This window comes from Lampetra fluviatilis, chromosome 19, assembly GCF_964198595.1.
Source record: "Lampetra fluviatilis chromosome 19, kcLamFluv1.1, whole genome shotgun sequence".
Classification (NCBI taxonomy): domain Eukaryota; kingdom Metazoa; phylum Chordata; class Hyperoartia; order Petromyzontiformes; family Petromyzontidae; genus Lampetra; species Lampetra fluviatilis.
The window spans coordinates 9,160,748-9,175,181 of record NC_136293.1 but is presented as its reverse complement, the minus strand read 5'-3'; the positions used below and the strand labels follow the sequence as shown (position 1 = coordinate 9,175,181).

Below are 14,434 nucleotides of genomic sequence, written 5' to 3'. Positions count from 1 at the left end.
AATACCTTACCTAAGCTGTATTCAAATCCAGGCTATTAATAAGCCACCTCCTCGTAATAATCAACGATTTTGATGAATTGAGACAATTTAGGGGTCGCGATTCGATTCAGGCGTTGAATGTTTTCATGACCTCTTGCCGCACGGATTCCTATGGATGGTGCAACAATGAATCGTCGACTCGTAGAATTAATGCTGGTTCTTATGCTCATGACACTGCACGTGTAACGAATCGTGCGCGTGAGAACTCACTGTTTTCTTGTCTTTCACAAGTGATTAGTTGACATAACCCCTGCGCAGTCACTGCAGGCATGATAAATAATGTAAACTACTGTACACTCATAGGAGTAAAATATATATTTTGTAAATCGAATCATTGTGATCCCGAATCATGTAAATTCATCAAATCGTGAGTCGGGCGAATCGTTACATTAAACGTATCGAGAAATGAATGATAATAATTAAACGAATGGGAAAGAATGCATTCTTCACGTGCACACTCCAACACGTGTAAAAGCAAGTAGTACATTTTAATCTATGGATACGATCAGGATTTACTTAGCATCGAAATGCGACATCTCAGGGCGCTGTAGAGAAAAAAAATGGGCACACCACAGAGAGGCAATCAGTCATTGGCAGGGGCTAAAAACACAACGAGTCTGGACTTAAATAGAGACAGGGAGTCGACAGCATGGGAGACTGGGGATGGGATTTTCATTATCGTGAGGTCAGCAAAGGAGAATTAGCGACCGACGAATCAACTGCGCCTCACGCGGTGATCGAATTTACAATTTCGACACTGTCGCACACGTTACTAGGCCAATCCCAGCCACGAACCAGTGTATACAATGTTACTTGGTTGTTCCTGGTTGTCTTGGAAAAGCGTACCGTGACTCCCAAGTTCGCCAGTGATGGCCAAAAGACCAAGCAGCTGCAGTGACATCGAGGCGTCAGTCCCGGGTACACAGACATGGGGAGTGGGGGGGGGCATCAAATGGCAGCTCCTGCCCCCCCCCCCAAAGCAACATGGGCCCCCTAACAAGTGCCTGCAATTCTACAATTCTACAGCCCACCATGTCGCCCTCCCGCACCTCCCACACCGAGCCAAAACAAGAGAGGGCCCTCGTCGCAGGAGAAGAAGAATTTCCATTTTGTACCGCTTTGAGGACGATCGTGACGCTGTTGTTATCGCGGCGAGCCTCGTGGCGCGTCAGGCGAAGCGCACGCGCGGACACGAACGCCGCCGGCGTCTTCGCTGCCTCCGCTCAGCGCTTCACCTCCGGTTCCGCGTGCGGCGGCGGCAGTACGTATGCATGCGTGCACGTACAACGTCTTTCACACCGTACGTAGCCACACTGCGCTAATCGGAGGTGCTGCAGTCGTTTAGCGGTCGGCCGTGAGGATGTTCAGACACCCGTAAGGATGTTTACTTTTTAATGATAAACTGAGCGGCAATTATATATATTTTTTCAAAATCCATCGCTGCAACCCACCTCCCTCGCAGCTCCCCCACCGCTGGTCCAACCGCCGTGCGGCAGCCCAGTGTCAAAACGCATACATTTAGAACCCCCACCACCGCCACCCCACCCCCAGCACCCCCCTCTCACACCACCATGGATGAAACATTTGCAAAACACAAAGAACTCGAATTCCACACCCCAACCCCATCAACACCTTTTTCTTCTGGAGGGTGTTTTATTTCTTCATTTTCCCATTTAATTTTAATATTCCCCCCCCCTTCCAATTTGCAGCCTCCACGGGAGCGGGAATGGACCCCTGCAGCTGTTAAAAAAACTAAACAAAACAAACCACAGCGGCTTATTAAGAGAACCTGCCTAGAAATGCGTCGCCTCTCGTGCGCATTCCTACACGTCCACTCGGAGGGAACAAAACATCCTCTGCTTTTAATAAATGGTGTTTACCACACCCGGTGTGACGTTTTAATTATAAACATTTATATGAATACATGTACGCGTCCATTCAGTGCAGAAGGGAATGCAGGCTCAGTTGTTAGCGTACCGCGCAATTAATGATGAACCCCGCTCACCTGAGGTTTGATTCCCAGGCATGGCGAATTGCAAAAGTGGGGCCGGTCCTGGGCCCTGTTCATCAAACCGCAATGACGAGTATGGTGAAGTATGGCCAAACGAACCCCTACGATTGAAAGGGTATGGGGGCAGCATTATCCTGGCGGTAAATCGGTCAGGAGCTGTGCATTAGGCGTGGAGCAGTGACAAGGTGATGAGTGCACTGCGCTGCTATGAGCGGAGCGACCTGTGATATTAAACTATTTCAACGAAACTTTTTTTTACTTCACCAGGTACGGCCCACTGAGCTATGTAGCTCATTTTCAGAAGCGACCCGGGCCACAAATAATTGCAGCTCAACGAAGTGGCTTATCACGTGGAAATGTATAGCGGCCAAATACACTTAAACGCACGTTTCTAAATGTTGAGGGAAAAACCGGAGGATCCGGAGAAAAATCCACTCGACCATGGGGAGAACACGCAAACTCAAAATATACAGCAGGCGTCGGGGTCGGGAATTAACCCACGACCTCCTGAATGCCAGACGAGGTAGCTAACATCTCGCCACCGTGGTTGTCCTGGTCAACCCCCTTTACCAAAACTGACCAGTGCGGTGAAGTATGGAGGTGACAGTTAAAAGGGGGAGGGGGGGCGGTGGGGGGGCAGGACTGATTTTTAAATATCAATCGCCACTGCTGTTAGCCGCGACTGTGAATCGTAACACGGGTCACTGAGGTCCCCATCCGGCAGTTGCCTGACAAAGAGGCTGCGTTGTACATACGCACGCACTGCATGCGTGTGTGTGTGTATGTACGTTTGCCGTGCATCATGCGTCACACACATTTCGTTCGAGTAGTTTGGCCGAAGTAGGATCATATAGGCTCAGCAGAGAGTAACTTAGCCCTTGTATAGGAGTCTAACTTACGCCTCGGACGCACAAAAAAAAAGCATAAGTCAATCCACCGCACTACCCTCCACACCCCCAAATTCACGGGGCACACGCAGTTGGCCGCACGACTCTTTTTTTTCTTAACACTATCTCATCCTTGTATTTGTGCTCAGGAATTAAACAATGACATAACCGCAGATGGCGCCTGCGAAATGACTCTGATGGAATGAAATGAAAAGTAAATATTAGCTGCGAACAAAAAAAAAATGACAGGTACCCAAAAAAAAGTATTTTTTTTGTGCGTCGCCGTTTCTTCCTTGTTTTCTGTTCCATCCCTTTACGATTCTCCGGTGATCTCTGTTGACATTTTCTGGCCTGGCGGTTGAAATCCCCAGGCAATGAATAGGATAGGTCCCCCCCGTCTCCCCCAACTCCGCCCCCCCCCCCAGCCTCGCACCGATATTGCGATCGCGATGTCAAAGCTGCACGGCTTCGTGCAGCCTTGACATCGCGGGAGACATTTGTGTGTGGGGGGGGGCGTAAAGGGGGGCTGACGTTCCACTGCCAAGAACAACCTAACCACCGCTCATTGCGGACGTATGATTTTTGCCCCCCCCCCCCGCCGGAGCCGGCACTTTCTTGGCACGGGGGCCCACCACCTTGTACGCGGTCCGACGCGCTCGCCCTGTCTTCTTTTTTTTTTCAAATAAAGACCGCAATTTGATTTGCTTAAACGGTACCGAATGCGACGGTCGCGTGCGCACGCGCGCGCCGGCATTAGCCTCCCGAGCGAACGCTCGTTTAAAAAAGGGCGCGCCTCCCACCCACACCCCCTCTGTGATAAGTCTGGAGGAGAGACGTTTGGCCTACGAGAGAAATCTGTGAGCGCGGAGTCCGGGTGCCGCGATGGCCGAAGCGCCCCGTCGCTCCCGCGTGCGAGCAGCCGTCGTTACGACACCTCTGCGGAGGGCATCCTCTTGAGCACGTTCCCTGATTTGGATTCCATTCCAGCACCAGGTCTCGTCGCCAGCGCCATCGCTGCCCTCTAGCAAAGTCTCCTGCCCAAGCCCGCCTAACTTTCATGAGCGCTATGAAGAAGGGACATTGCCCGAAACGTCGCCCATAATTTAGGGGTTTTTTTCCCCTCCCCCATTTAAGAAATTGTTGCTGACGGACGTGTTGAGTTCTTTGTTACTTTCAATAGTGGACAACATAATGCCTCTGAATTACATTTGTTGCGTCGTCCATGTCTCTCGGTAGCATAATTTCAAAAGACGAAATCTCAACAACAACAAAAAATCACCACAAATTTAAACCACTGGGCGAGGTGGCTCACATCCATGAATCCATCACCTTGGAGGTGAGGGTTTGTCGATCACGCACATCTGTTGAACTCTGACGAGACGCTCAGCTGTGAGGTGGGGCCAGTAGATAACAGCACAGCAAGTGAGTTGAATCCGCCTGTGTAGAGCTTTGAGTGGTATATTCCCACATGTTTTGGGTGTCTTTTATTTACGTTCTGCTGGTTCCTCCCATGCACTCATTAACAAAAACATGCCAAATATCCTGATACAGAAACCTCCTGTAGGACAGAATCAGTGAGGTTCACCTGGAAAAAAGGAATTGCTATTATTTATTTCAGCCATGATTCATTCACTGCTGGATAAAGTGCCTCCGAAGCCATATCCATCTCTCACAGTTTTTGTGATCCATTTAGTTCCTGCACATGAGCCGATTTAATAATAATGATGATGATAATTTCAACCTGTGATGCGCCGCACACTATTGGCTCACTCTTGAGGCGAGCGAACGACTCAAAAGGTGAGGAGCCACAGACCAGGCAGGAGAGGCAGCAGCCAGCCGATGAGCCCGGTGCCAACAATTGCCAAAGCTCTGCAGCCCTCTGTATGTCAAGATGTTTCCAGCCAATCAATGAGTGTTTAAGAATGTGGGGCGAGGGCTAGGGCACCCAGAGAAACAACGCGATAGCGAGGGGTCAGAACGCTCGCCTCGTGCACGATGGGCGGATGGGTATTGGTCCACATTTGGCCGCAACGCTTTCTCAGAGCACCTGGGAACGGCACCCGGACACCGGTGGCGAGGGATCTGCCGCGACCCCCAAACCCTCTCCTCCGCGGTGCTCGGTCGCAGGCGTGCGCCACTGCCGCCACTGCCGCCCGATCCCCGCGGAGGACGTGTTTCTTCATGCATTGTTATATTTACACGACCTTCATTTTTCTTACTCAAATGAATGAATTTAGTACAAGTCGAGTGAGAATAAGAATAATAATAATAATAATGACACACGTTAAATTATTCCTCCTGCTGCTAATTGGAACCCCGGATAACGTGATGGCTGGAACTGCCGCGACAGGCCTCTGTTGAGCAAATCTCAGCGCCGCCCGGCTCCCGCTTGTACCGACGGTCCCATCCCAGGAGCATTTCTGCTGGGATTATGCATGATAAAGCTCATATTACACGCCACATTTACTGATAGGGGCACTGAGACACTTCCTGCTTTCTCTCTCTCTCCCTCTCTCCCTCCCTCTCTCCATCTCTCTCCATCTCCACTACCCATTAATTGTATTCCAGGTGGAAATCTCTTTTTCGCAAGCAGGATTTTCGGCGACATGTGCCGAATTAAGGGAGAGGTAATATCGTGCAAAAAATATATACGTGAAAAATATGCGATCAATAAGTCCGACCGAGAGCCCAACTTGAATCTCAATCGACAGCACCCCCCCCCCACCCCCCATCGTTGCTTCGTGTAACCCTGCGAGGTGCAATGCCGGCCGAGATCTGCGCATCAACGGCGTTTAGCTTTTACTTCGGTCTCAATTGTGTTGGGGCGGGGGAGAATCATTGAGCAGCAAAAACATTAATATTCAGTGTGGTGTCTCTTCTGAACGCACGGGCGTAAATAACACGCTTTATTTTATATACACGCTCACTGGCGGTGTAAACAATTCTTGTTGCACGTATATGTTTATACAGGGTGGCACGGAAGCCAGGACGCACTGGGTTGTTGTATTTATTTTAAGAACAACACGCTGGGTTACTTTATTCGTCTTTGACAAATGCTCAAACGGACTTCCATGAGCGTGAACGCATGCGTGACATTTTATTCATAATGAATCTCGGACTTTTTTTTGTAAGGTTATAGGTCTAACCTTCGAACATTCGTGCGTTACGTTTTGCCGTCTCAATTAATTCGGTGTTCTTGGTGGAGTTTTGTAAACGATGCACTTTAGGTGACCCCCCCACCCCATCCCACAGGAAGACTGAAAAATAGATACAACGTGAACTTATTGAATAAACAATTAAAATATATTCATGCCAGTGTGAAAATAAATTTTATAATCCGATGCGTCCTGACTTTTGGGCCATCTTGTAAATAAGAAAGAGACATTCAGAGTGGCGACAAAGTCCATTTGCAACATGCATCTTGCAGAAATGTGGGGCTCCAGCACATTATTATTATTATTATAATGCCCTCGCAATTCGGGAATAAAATCAGTCAGGAATTCAATGGACGATGGATTGAGAGAGGATCAGATCTGATATTGCGGAAAACTTTGCAAGGACAATTCTTCACGCTCAAGACTGACAAATGTTGAGGAGCTCCAAAAAAAAACACCAACTGTGCAGAGCTGCAGTGGGCAGCCAACCGCTTGGAAGACTCTGTCTAGGAGAACGTGGGCTTGTATCCAGCTGTGTGGCGAGAATGCACAACATGGGCAAGCTTCTGGTCTAACATCGTTTGAGACTAGGCTCGAAAGAAAGCTGTCTCTGGTGTGGACCAATCAGTTTCAAAGACAATGCAAATGCTACTAGAATACGTTTTTTGTTTGCATTCTGACCACAAGTATTGTGGTTAATGCACACATGATCCCCTGTAAAAGGTTTCAGTTTGGTGTTTTAACATCTTAACACCTGTTTTGATACCAAAAAAAAATGGGAAAACCGATTCTCCCATGATGGGCAAGCTCGTCGAAGCGAGGTATATCGTCTTGTTTCATCCAAAGGGACTTGGTGGCCACAAGTTACAGATGGTTCCGGCGCCTCGCAGAAAAATGCAACGGCAGGCTGAAGTGGCTACAGACATCACGGATTAACCTCCGCGACATCACCTCCAATTCCTCTCACTTCTCCCACTCCTCCCACCAGGCGTCTCTCTCTCTCTCCTCTCGCTCTCTCTCTCGCTCTCTCTAATGGCAGAATGGAGGGTGATCATTATATCCGTGAGAGCGCATTACAAATTGAAATGATTCGAAAGGAGTTGAAGGAAACGCGCACGCACGCACGCACGCACGCCCAATTTATTTTGCATAACAACCGCAATGGGAGATTGTCCCCCGTGTAGCCGCATAGACTCTTGTTAGTGAGCACCTCTTGAGGCTGGGCACGGTACGTTTACACATTGCACGTGACACACTCATTGAAAGCTGAGTCAACCTAAGGGAAGCCCGTGACCGTTTTGGATTCAACTCGCCAATTATATCCACATAGTCACCGATATCCACCGAATTTGCAGATTTTGTCAGAATTTGGGGAGTCATAATTCGATTGAAGGGACGGGTATCTTTTATTGAATTATTTTCTGGCTCATTAGCTTTGCTTTCGTCTCGTCTGTATAACTTCTAGCCCAGTACATTTACGTAACATTAGCGTAAACGTTGCATCCCAATTGGATATGATTTCCATAAGCCATCAATAATCGATTCGCCATGCGCACAACTCGATGTGTGCGCCATGCGCGAGTGTTAAGATCTGCCTTGGATTGCCACGTGCCTCACCGTAACCACGGACATTTAATTCAATCATTATGACAATTCACAATGACACAGCGCGCATTGTTTGAAAAACCGCTCCAAGGTGCCTTTCAGTAACGGACATCCTTCATCCATCCTGCACACTGCACTCAATTGCTCGTTATGCAAATACACCCAGGTAGTGCAGTGACCCGCACACACACGCACGCACACTTTTCTCATAAACCACGCGCTCCATTTGCAGTCAATCCATGGCTCGCACTAATCGCAGCTATGCCGCTGTGCGCGCACTTCGGCAGCGGCCAGCCACGATGGCGTTGCCGTTCTTGTTTAAGTTTGCAAACAATGTTCCAATCACTCGGCTGATTAGGCGAGGTGCTGGCCACCGAGACTCTGACAAGCGGGCCCTGCCACCCAAAACCTGCATCAGCAACGATTTCCGACTGCCGCTTCCTCCTCTCCTGTCGCGATTCGTCGCGGCTCAGGGTGTCGGTTCAAGTCAAGGATCTATTAGTTTTTGCTTTGTGGACTGGCTGCAAGCATCGCTTGAACTTCTTTCGCACCGTACGTAGCCAACCGGACTAATCGAGTTGCCATGTCCTCTCCTTATTACTCTCCAATCGCCACTGCGATGGTTTTACCGTTCAAACGATTTCTCCACCCACGTTCAGGACTCGGCCTACCAGAAGGCTCTTTGGTCTCATCCCTACTGAGTTCATTCACCGCAACTGCAAGTCCAACGCGCTTCTCTTCCCAAATCTTCCCTTGCACTGCTCCACTTTGCGATTGCCAGCCGACATTTCCCTTCACAAGTTCCTGCAACGATTGCTCAATGCAAGAGGCGTATTAACTCTCGCTATTGCAAACGCCATTGTTGCTATTGGTTGTTAGCGGCTGCTCAGTAACCGTGAGAGAATTAATAGAAATAAAATTAAAAAAAACACAGATTCTTACGCATGTGATACAATGAGGCGAGTTAAAAAGGCAATATTAACAATTAATTGATGCATCGCTACGCCACTACCATTGCTCTCCCTCCCCTCCCCACCCCAGACATGGAATCCAATGACAGGGCGATGGACACGCTCGTCATTTGTCCCATGACAACGTGTCGTATTGGTCTCCTGGAGCCCATGTTTCACAAATTTAATTTTAAGGGGCACTTTTTCGTTTCATTTCGCGGCGTTTAGCGGCACAATTTGTTTCCCGAATGCCGATACGTCTGTCGCACGGGTGGGGGGGAATGTTTGTTCGAAATGAAAACGACGCATTCTTCAAAAACCGCGTCAATTTCAAGCGATCGTGCGGTCACTTTGACCTTGTGAACGTAGCCACGAGCGGACAGACGAAGAAGACAGGCGACTTAGTACTTCGTACACGAAGAATGAACAAAAAAATACGCAGAACGCCCCAGCTTTCCCTGCAGAACAAAAAATGCCACTGCATTTCGCGTGTGCCTGTCTAATTTCTAAACAGTCGACTAATTTACGCACCGGACACAACGCTGAAGGACCACATCGGCAGTAGCGTGTACACGCACACACGCAGAACAACTCTGGTCGACCATTTCCTCAAAACGACGGCCGATTATACGTTGCTGTTATAAGGCAGTGCTGACGGCGAATGCGATGACATTTTTAACATTTCGCATCCTAATTCAAATAACAATGATAATATAATCCACGGTCCATTTTTCAATCGACCTTCTGGATGAAGGCCTTCCCAACCCCGTCGCCATCGCTCACGCTCCCGCAATGTTAACAGTCCATCTCAGCGCCCCGCACGTCACGAGGCGATTTCATCGCTCCGTCTCACCGTGCGGCAGGCATCCTCTTGGGGCAGCGTTGCCTTTTGTTGGCTGCCGTTCCGTCCTTAGTCTTGACCACGGGGGGGCCATCGCCCCTCCCGGCGACGCGTGATGCCCAAGAGCGCGATTGCTTTTCTGAATGGTCACCGGAATGTCTCCGAGTCACATTTGCTCTGTAATTCCTCGTTTTCCTCGCGGCGGAATTCCAAGCACGCTCACTCGTCAATCAAGGATGGGCCATTGAAAGCGCAAAGGGGGGGGGGGGGGGGGGGGGGGTGGTGATACTTGCGAGCTTCACCCGCTGCTAATATCAGAGCTTTCTTACTTTCTGGATTTTTTGCCCTTTCCATCTTTCGAGCTCAGTTAATTTCATACAAATTATGCATTCATTTGCATTCATTCGAACAATCCCCCCCCCCCCCCCACATCTAACTCCACGGGAGCAGGGCCCCCCTCAGGGCGAAGGGCCTCTCTGTGGGCGAGCGACCGCGATGGCCTCGTCCTCCGGCCACCCCCGGGGCCGTGGCCCATCGCCTCGTGCGCAAACTCAAGCGCGGCAGGAGGGGGGGGGGGGGGCAGAAAATAAACGACAAAATAAAAACAGCGAGGAGCTACCCCCCCCCCCCCCCCCCATCGCTCCTTGCTCTGCACGATGAACAAACGTTGCAGCAGGACACAAACAGTAACTGCGCCACTCACTGCCAGAATGTTGTTTTAATGAGATTTAATTTATTTAACCTAACAAAAAGGCCTCGGTGAGCCGCAAGACTGTGTTGTTTTTCAGCGGGGCTCTGCATTGAGATGTTTGGCAAAATTGCCACGAATGAGAGTTTGGCTGCATGCGGGAGGTTAGCCAAGAGACCCCGGAGAAAACCTCCCCACGTGGAGCGAAGGGCTGCGACACTCGGCACTGCCGCCCCCTCCTGGCCATATACCTATCCACGCCCAACCTCAGGTCCCACTGGCTTTAGATCATTTCGAAACGATAACGATTTGAAGCTTTCGTGACTGCAGGAATCCATACTCTTCGGTTCTTTCGGTAAAGTCACGTAGGTATGAAATATATATTCAACACGTTTCAGTGCCTAAATGTGGCCGTGGTGTGATGGTTACCACAGAGTGGATATGCAATCCAGAGGTCGCCCCCGCCACTGCCCCTGTCCACCCAGTTGCGGTATAAATGGGGACACTGCAGTGTTGTCGAACTGGCCGGTTGCGCGCGGTTGGGTAAATTGTGGGTACTTCCACCTCTTCCGAGGCGTCTGTCCAGCACGGAAGAGTAGGCCAGACACTTCTCTCCCTCTCTGTGAGCGGAGGTCCCTTCCGAACAGGAGCAGCGTGGGGCAAACATTTGAAGGGGCTGCACTTTTATCACCTCTCTCGAAATCCCCCACCAAGCGCCCGTAACGGAGCTCGCCCCTCTCATCAGTCTCGGTGCTCGCGCTGCTCAAACGCACGCTGGCTTCACTTCAGCCAAATCAGAGCCGACGGGAGGACGGACGGACGGAGAAACGGATCGACAAGTCACAATCTTTCACGCACTCTATAGATTGCGAACCACAAACCGCAACACCGACAACAATAAATATTGCAATAAAACAGTCCGCTTACTTAAAACATCGATTACATCGCACCGCGCTCGCACACGACGAATACAACAACTTAAGAGGATCAATAGTTGATGAGAGGCACAAAAGCAGCGATTGTTCAGCAGAGCGCCGTGACGGAGAGCGCCGCTCTGCTCCTGCGAGCGACGCGGCGTGGGACTACATCGGCGTGCCCATGCGGCCCCCATCTCAAGGCGCTGCGAGCAAGTTGATTGTATCGAGAGGCAGAGGAAAGCAAGTAGGGGCTCTAGCCTGGACTTTGGGGCAGGGGGTAGACAGCACGGACGGCTGTGTGGGGTGGAGGGGGGGCAGCAGTAGACAAGAAGCGATCTCACACGGAGCAAAGGTTTGACCCGGGGGCTTCGACAGCGAGCCCTCGCTGCTGTGTGCGTGGAGGGGAGTGGAGTGAGATGAGAGGGAAGAGCTATGAGAGTGTGTGGAGGGGAGTGGTCTGAAGATGAGAGAGGGTTGCTAAGAGAGTGTGTTGAGGGGAGTGAACTGAAGGTGAGAGGGGAGTGATAGGAGAGTGTGTGGAGGGGAATGGAGTGAGGTAAGAGGGGGAAAGTGCAGCTGTGGCACTTATCCAAATCACCGACAAACGTTGCCACCAGCCAGGAACCGTGTGCCAGTGCTGCTAATTAACAATGACATATAGAGATAGATGAAGCATGTCACCAGCCATAAATAATTTAAAAATAACTTTTTTCTTCCTCTCCCCCTATTACATTGAAAGGCTGCCAGCTTTCACGTTGCACTGTCCGAGCCTGGCATGCGTTGTTTCGCTAACCTCGGTCACGGCTCATTAGTCTGGCGCCGTCGCGTGCCGAGCGTCGTTCGTGCACGCGGGCGCGCGCGTGCCATCGCGGGGGCCGGATCAAACGCCTCCTTCCGTCGGCGGGGGCGCGAGGATTCCCACGCGGGGGGCAGACGATCGCGAACGCGCCGAGATTCGGAGCTGCGGCAAACACGGCAGGGGGGGGCGCGTGCGCGCGAACGAACGAGAGAGAGAGAGAGCGATCGATTTGGCCGACAGCGTGGGCTGGCAGACTAAGTGGGACTGGTTGGTGGCATTCGGAGGCGAATGTCAGGCGCCGGACAGATAAGGGAGGTGGCAGTCGCGTCGAGCTACAGACGGACAGACGGTCCGGCAGACAGAGAGCTAGCTTGACGCACAAACTGGAAGACAGGCGGGCGGGCGGGCGGACACACGGCGTGGTGTACATTTACAGACGGACGGGCAGAGATGGATGATCGAAGGTGATACATGTTGGTACAGACGAAGACAGATACAAAGGTGGCGCTGCGGCAGAGCTCAACAGACACGTAAACATACGAGCAGACAATGGTTGTAGGGTCAGGCAAACAGATGGTGATATGGACGGACAGCCATTTCGACAAACAAATGGATATATTGATAGACAGATGGACAGACAGATAGACCGATGAGATGGCATCGACACAGACAAATAGACGGATGGACTGATAGACCAACAAACTGACAGACTGAGAGACTCATAAACTTATAGATGGACAGGCAGACAGTCAGACCGAACAACTCACAGAGAGAGAGAGAGGCATGCAGAGCGACGATGGCTCACCTCTGTCGCTGAAGTCGTCCACGAGGATGATCTCAGCGATGAGCTCCGAGGGCGAGCGGCTGATGACGGAGTGCACGGTGCGCAGCAGCGAGGACCAGCCCTCGTTGTGGAAGGGGATGATGATGCTGGTGTTGGGCAGGTGCGCCAGGTACCGCTTGGGCTTACAGCTGCGGGCACAGGACGGGAGCGGGGGGCCCGCGGAGAGGGATCGCGTGGGTGAGGCTCACGGCGAAATCGGAGCGGCGACACGGCCGCTCGTGATCGAGGTTCGCGGTTCGAGGCGAGCGGCCGCCCTGGTTAATACCGCTTCAAAAGCGGACGCGAGAGAGATCCTACAGCGTTCAGAAATAAAATGTGTCGGCCATGCCGTGCTGGCAGCACACGATCCTAATTTGATACATTTGATAAATGACACTGGTCAACAAAAAAAAAAACATTTTTTTCTGGTCTGGATTTTTGCAGCTGTTTTAGACTAATTTCAGGGTGCTGATTCCAAATCTGATCTCAGATTTGCTCTATCACATCTCATTTTTATGCTATCGGCATACCCCATTTTCATTGATTTTACCAGAAATAAACTCCGTCACTTATGATTGCAAGTTGTTGCGAGTCAGTGACTGATTTAGTGTCAAAATATGGTGCTGTATTTTTAGGATAGTGTGTTTATAATATAATTTTATGTAATATCCACATTTATTTAATATTTTTCTTCTGCAGTTTTTATTGAAAATGCAAGATTTGATATCTCAAAAACCTGATGTGATAGACAAACACTGATGCCAGATTTGGAATCAGCACCACAAAATTACCTTAAAACCGTTAGAATACCTTATGCCAGAAAAAGTGTGTTGACCAGTGTTATCCGCAAATTCAAATGACTTAATTTTTGAAGCCACGTGACAACATTGCGCCGCCCCCCCCCGCCCCCTTGGCAGACCGCTGCCCACGTGCAGGCCGATGCTGCGTTCACCTTGTAGGAGGCACGTTGTAAATATTAAGTGATATTTATGCATACATATCGATGACGATGATGATGAGGAGGTTACAGGGAAACGTCCGAGGGATTACATTATCGCGGGTCGAGAAACGACTGTTATTCCTGACGAGCGCTTGATTGAGCGATGTAATTTGTCCCAGCGTGTGTGTGGGCCATCAAAACGTTATCGAAATCAGCGGCGATGATTGTAACCGTATTTAATTATTTAGGAAGGCATCGGCTGTTTCGATCATACGAATGGAGCAGAGGTTTCAGATGGGTTCAGGATTGTATTATCGGCCCGCTATTGCTTTTTAAAAGGACGATAACGCGACCGAGATAACATTGGGGGTAACAAAAAAAATGTCCAAGGAACTAACACGGCTATTTTTTTAAAATGCGGGACATGTTGTTCCGCCGTTTGAATCTTTGTCCGGGGCTCACGTGCTCGCAATAAAAGATCCTTTTCGCTGGTAACAGCAACTCTTATACAAGAGATGCGACAAGGATGCCTCTTTTCTCGGGCCCCGAAAGCTTTTCTTGGCCTCGATTCGCCAACAGCACTTTACGGGACATGGACGAGAAAAAAACGCAGCGAGCACTCCTCTCGACAAAGCAGTGGGTTTCGAAAAAAAACACTGATCAATCAAGACTTGTTTATTTGTTTATGTTATTTATTTATTTGGTTTGCACCCTTGGATGCTAGCTCCTGATAGCGCGTTTGTTGACGAGGGGTTTTTATTTTATTGTAAACTTATTTG

General features: G+C 50.1%; 1 protein-coding gene across 3 annotated transcripts in view; it reads right to left on the bottom strand.

The window, feature by feature from the left end:
• The window catches only part of GALNTL6 (polypeptide N-acetylgalactosaminyltransferase like 6), a 259,772-nt gene that overhangs the window by 78,552 nt on the left and 166,786 nt on the right, over window positions 1-14,434 (bottom strand). For all 3 annotated transcript variants that reach the window (XM_078864976.1, XM_078864979.1, XM_078864978.1), the window contains exon 4: window positions 12,698-12,864. In XM_078864976.1, the coding sequence (XP_078721102.1) occupies window positions 12,698-12,864 (167 nt within the window). The remainder of the gene's footprint in view (window positions 1-12,697; window positions 12,865-14,434) is intronic.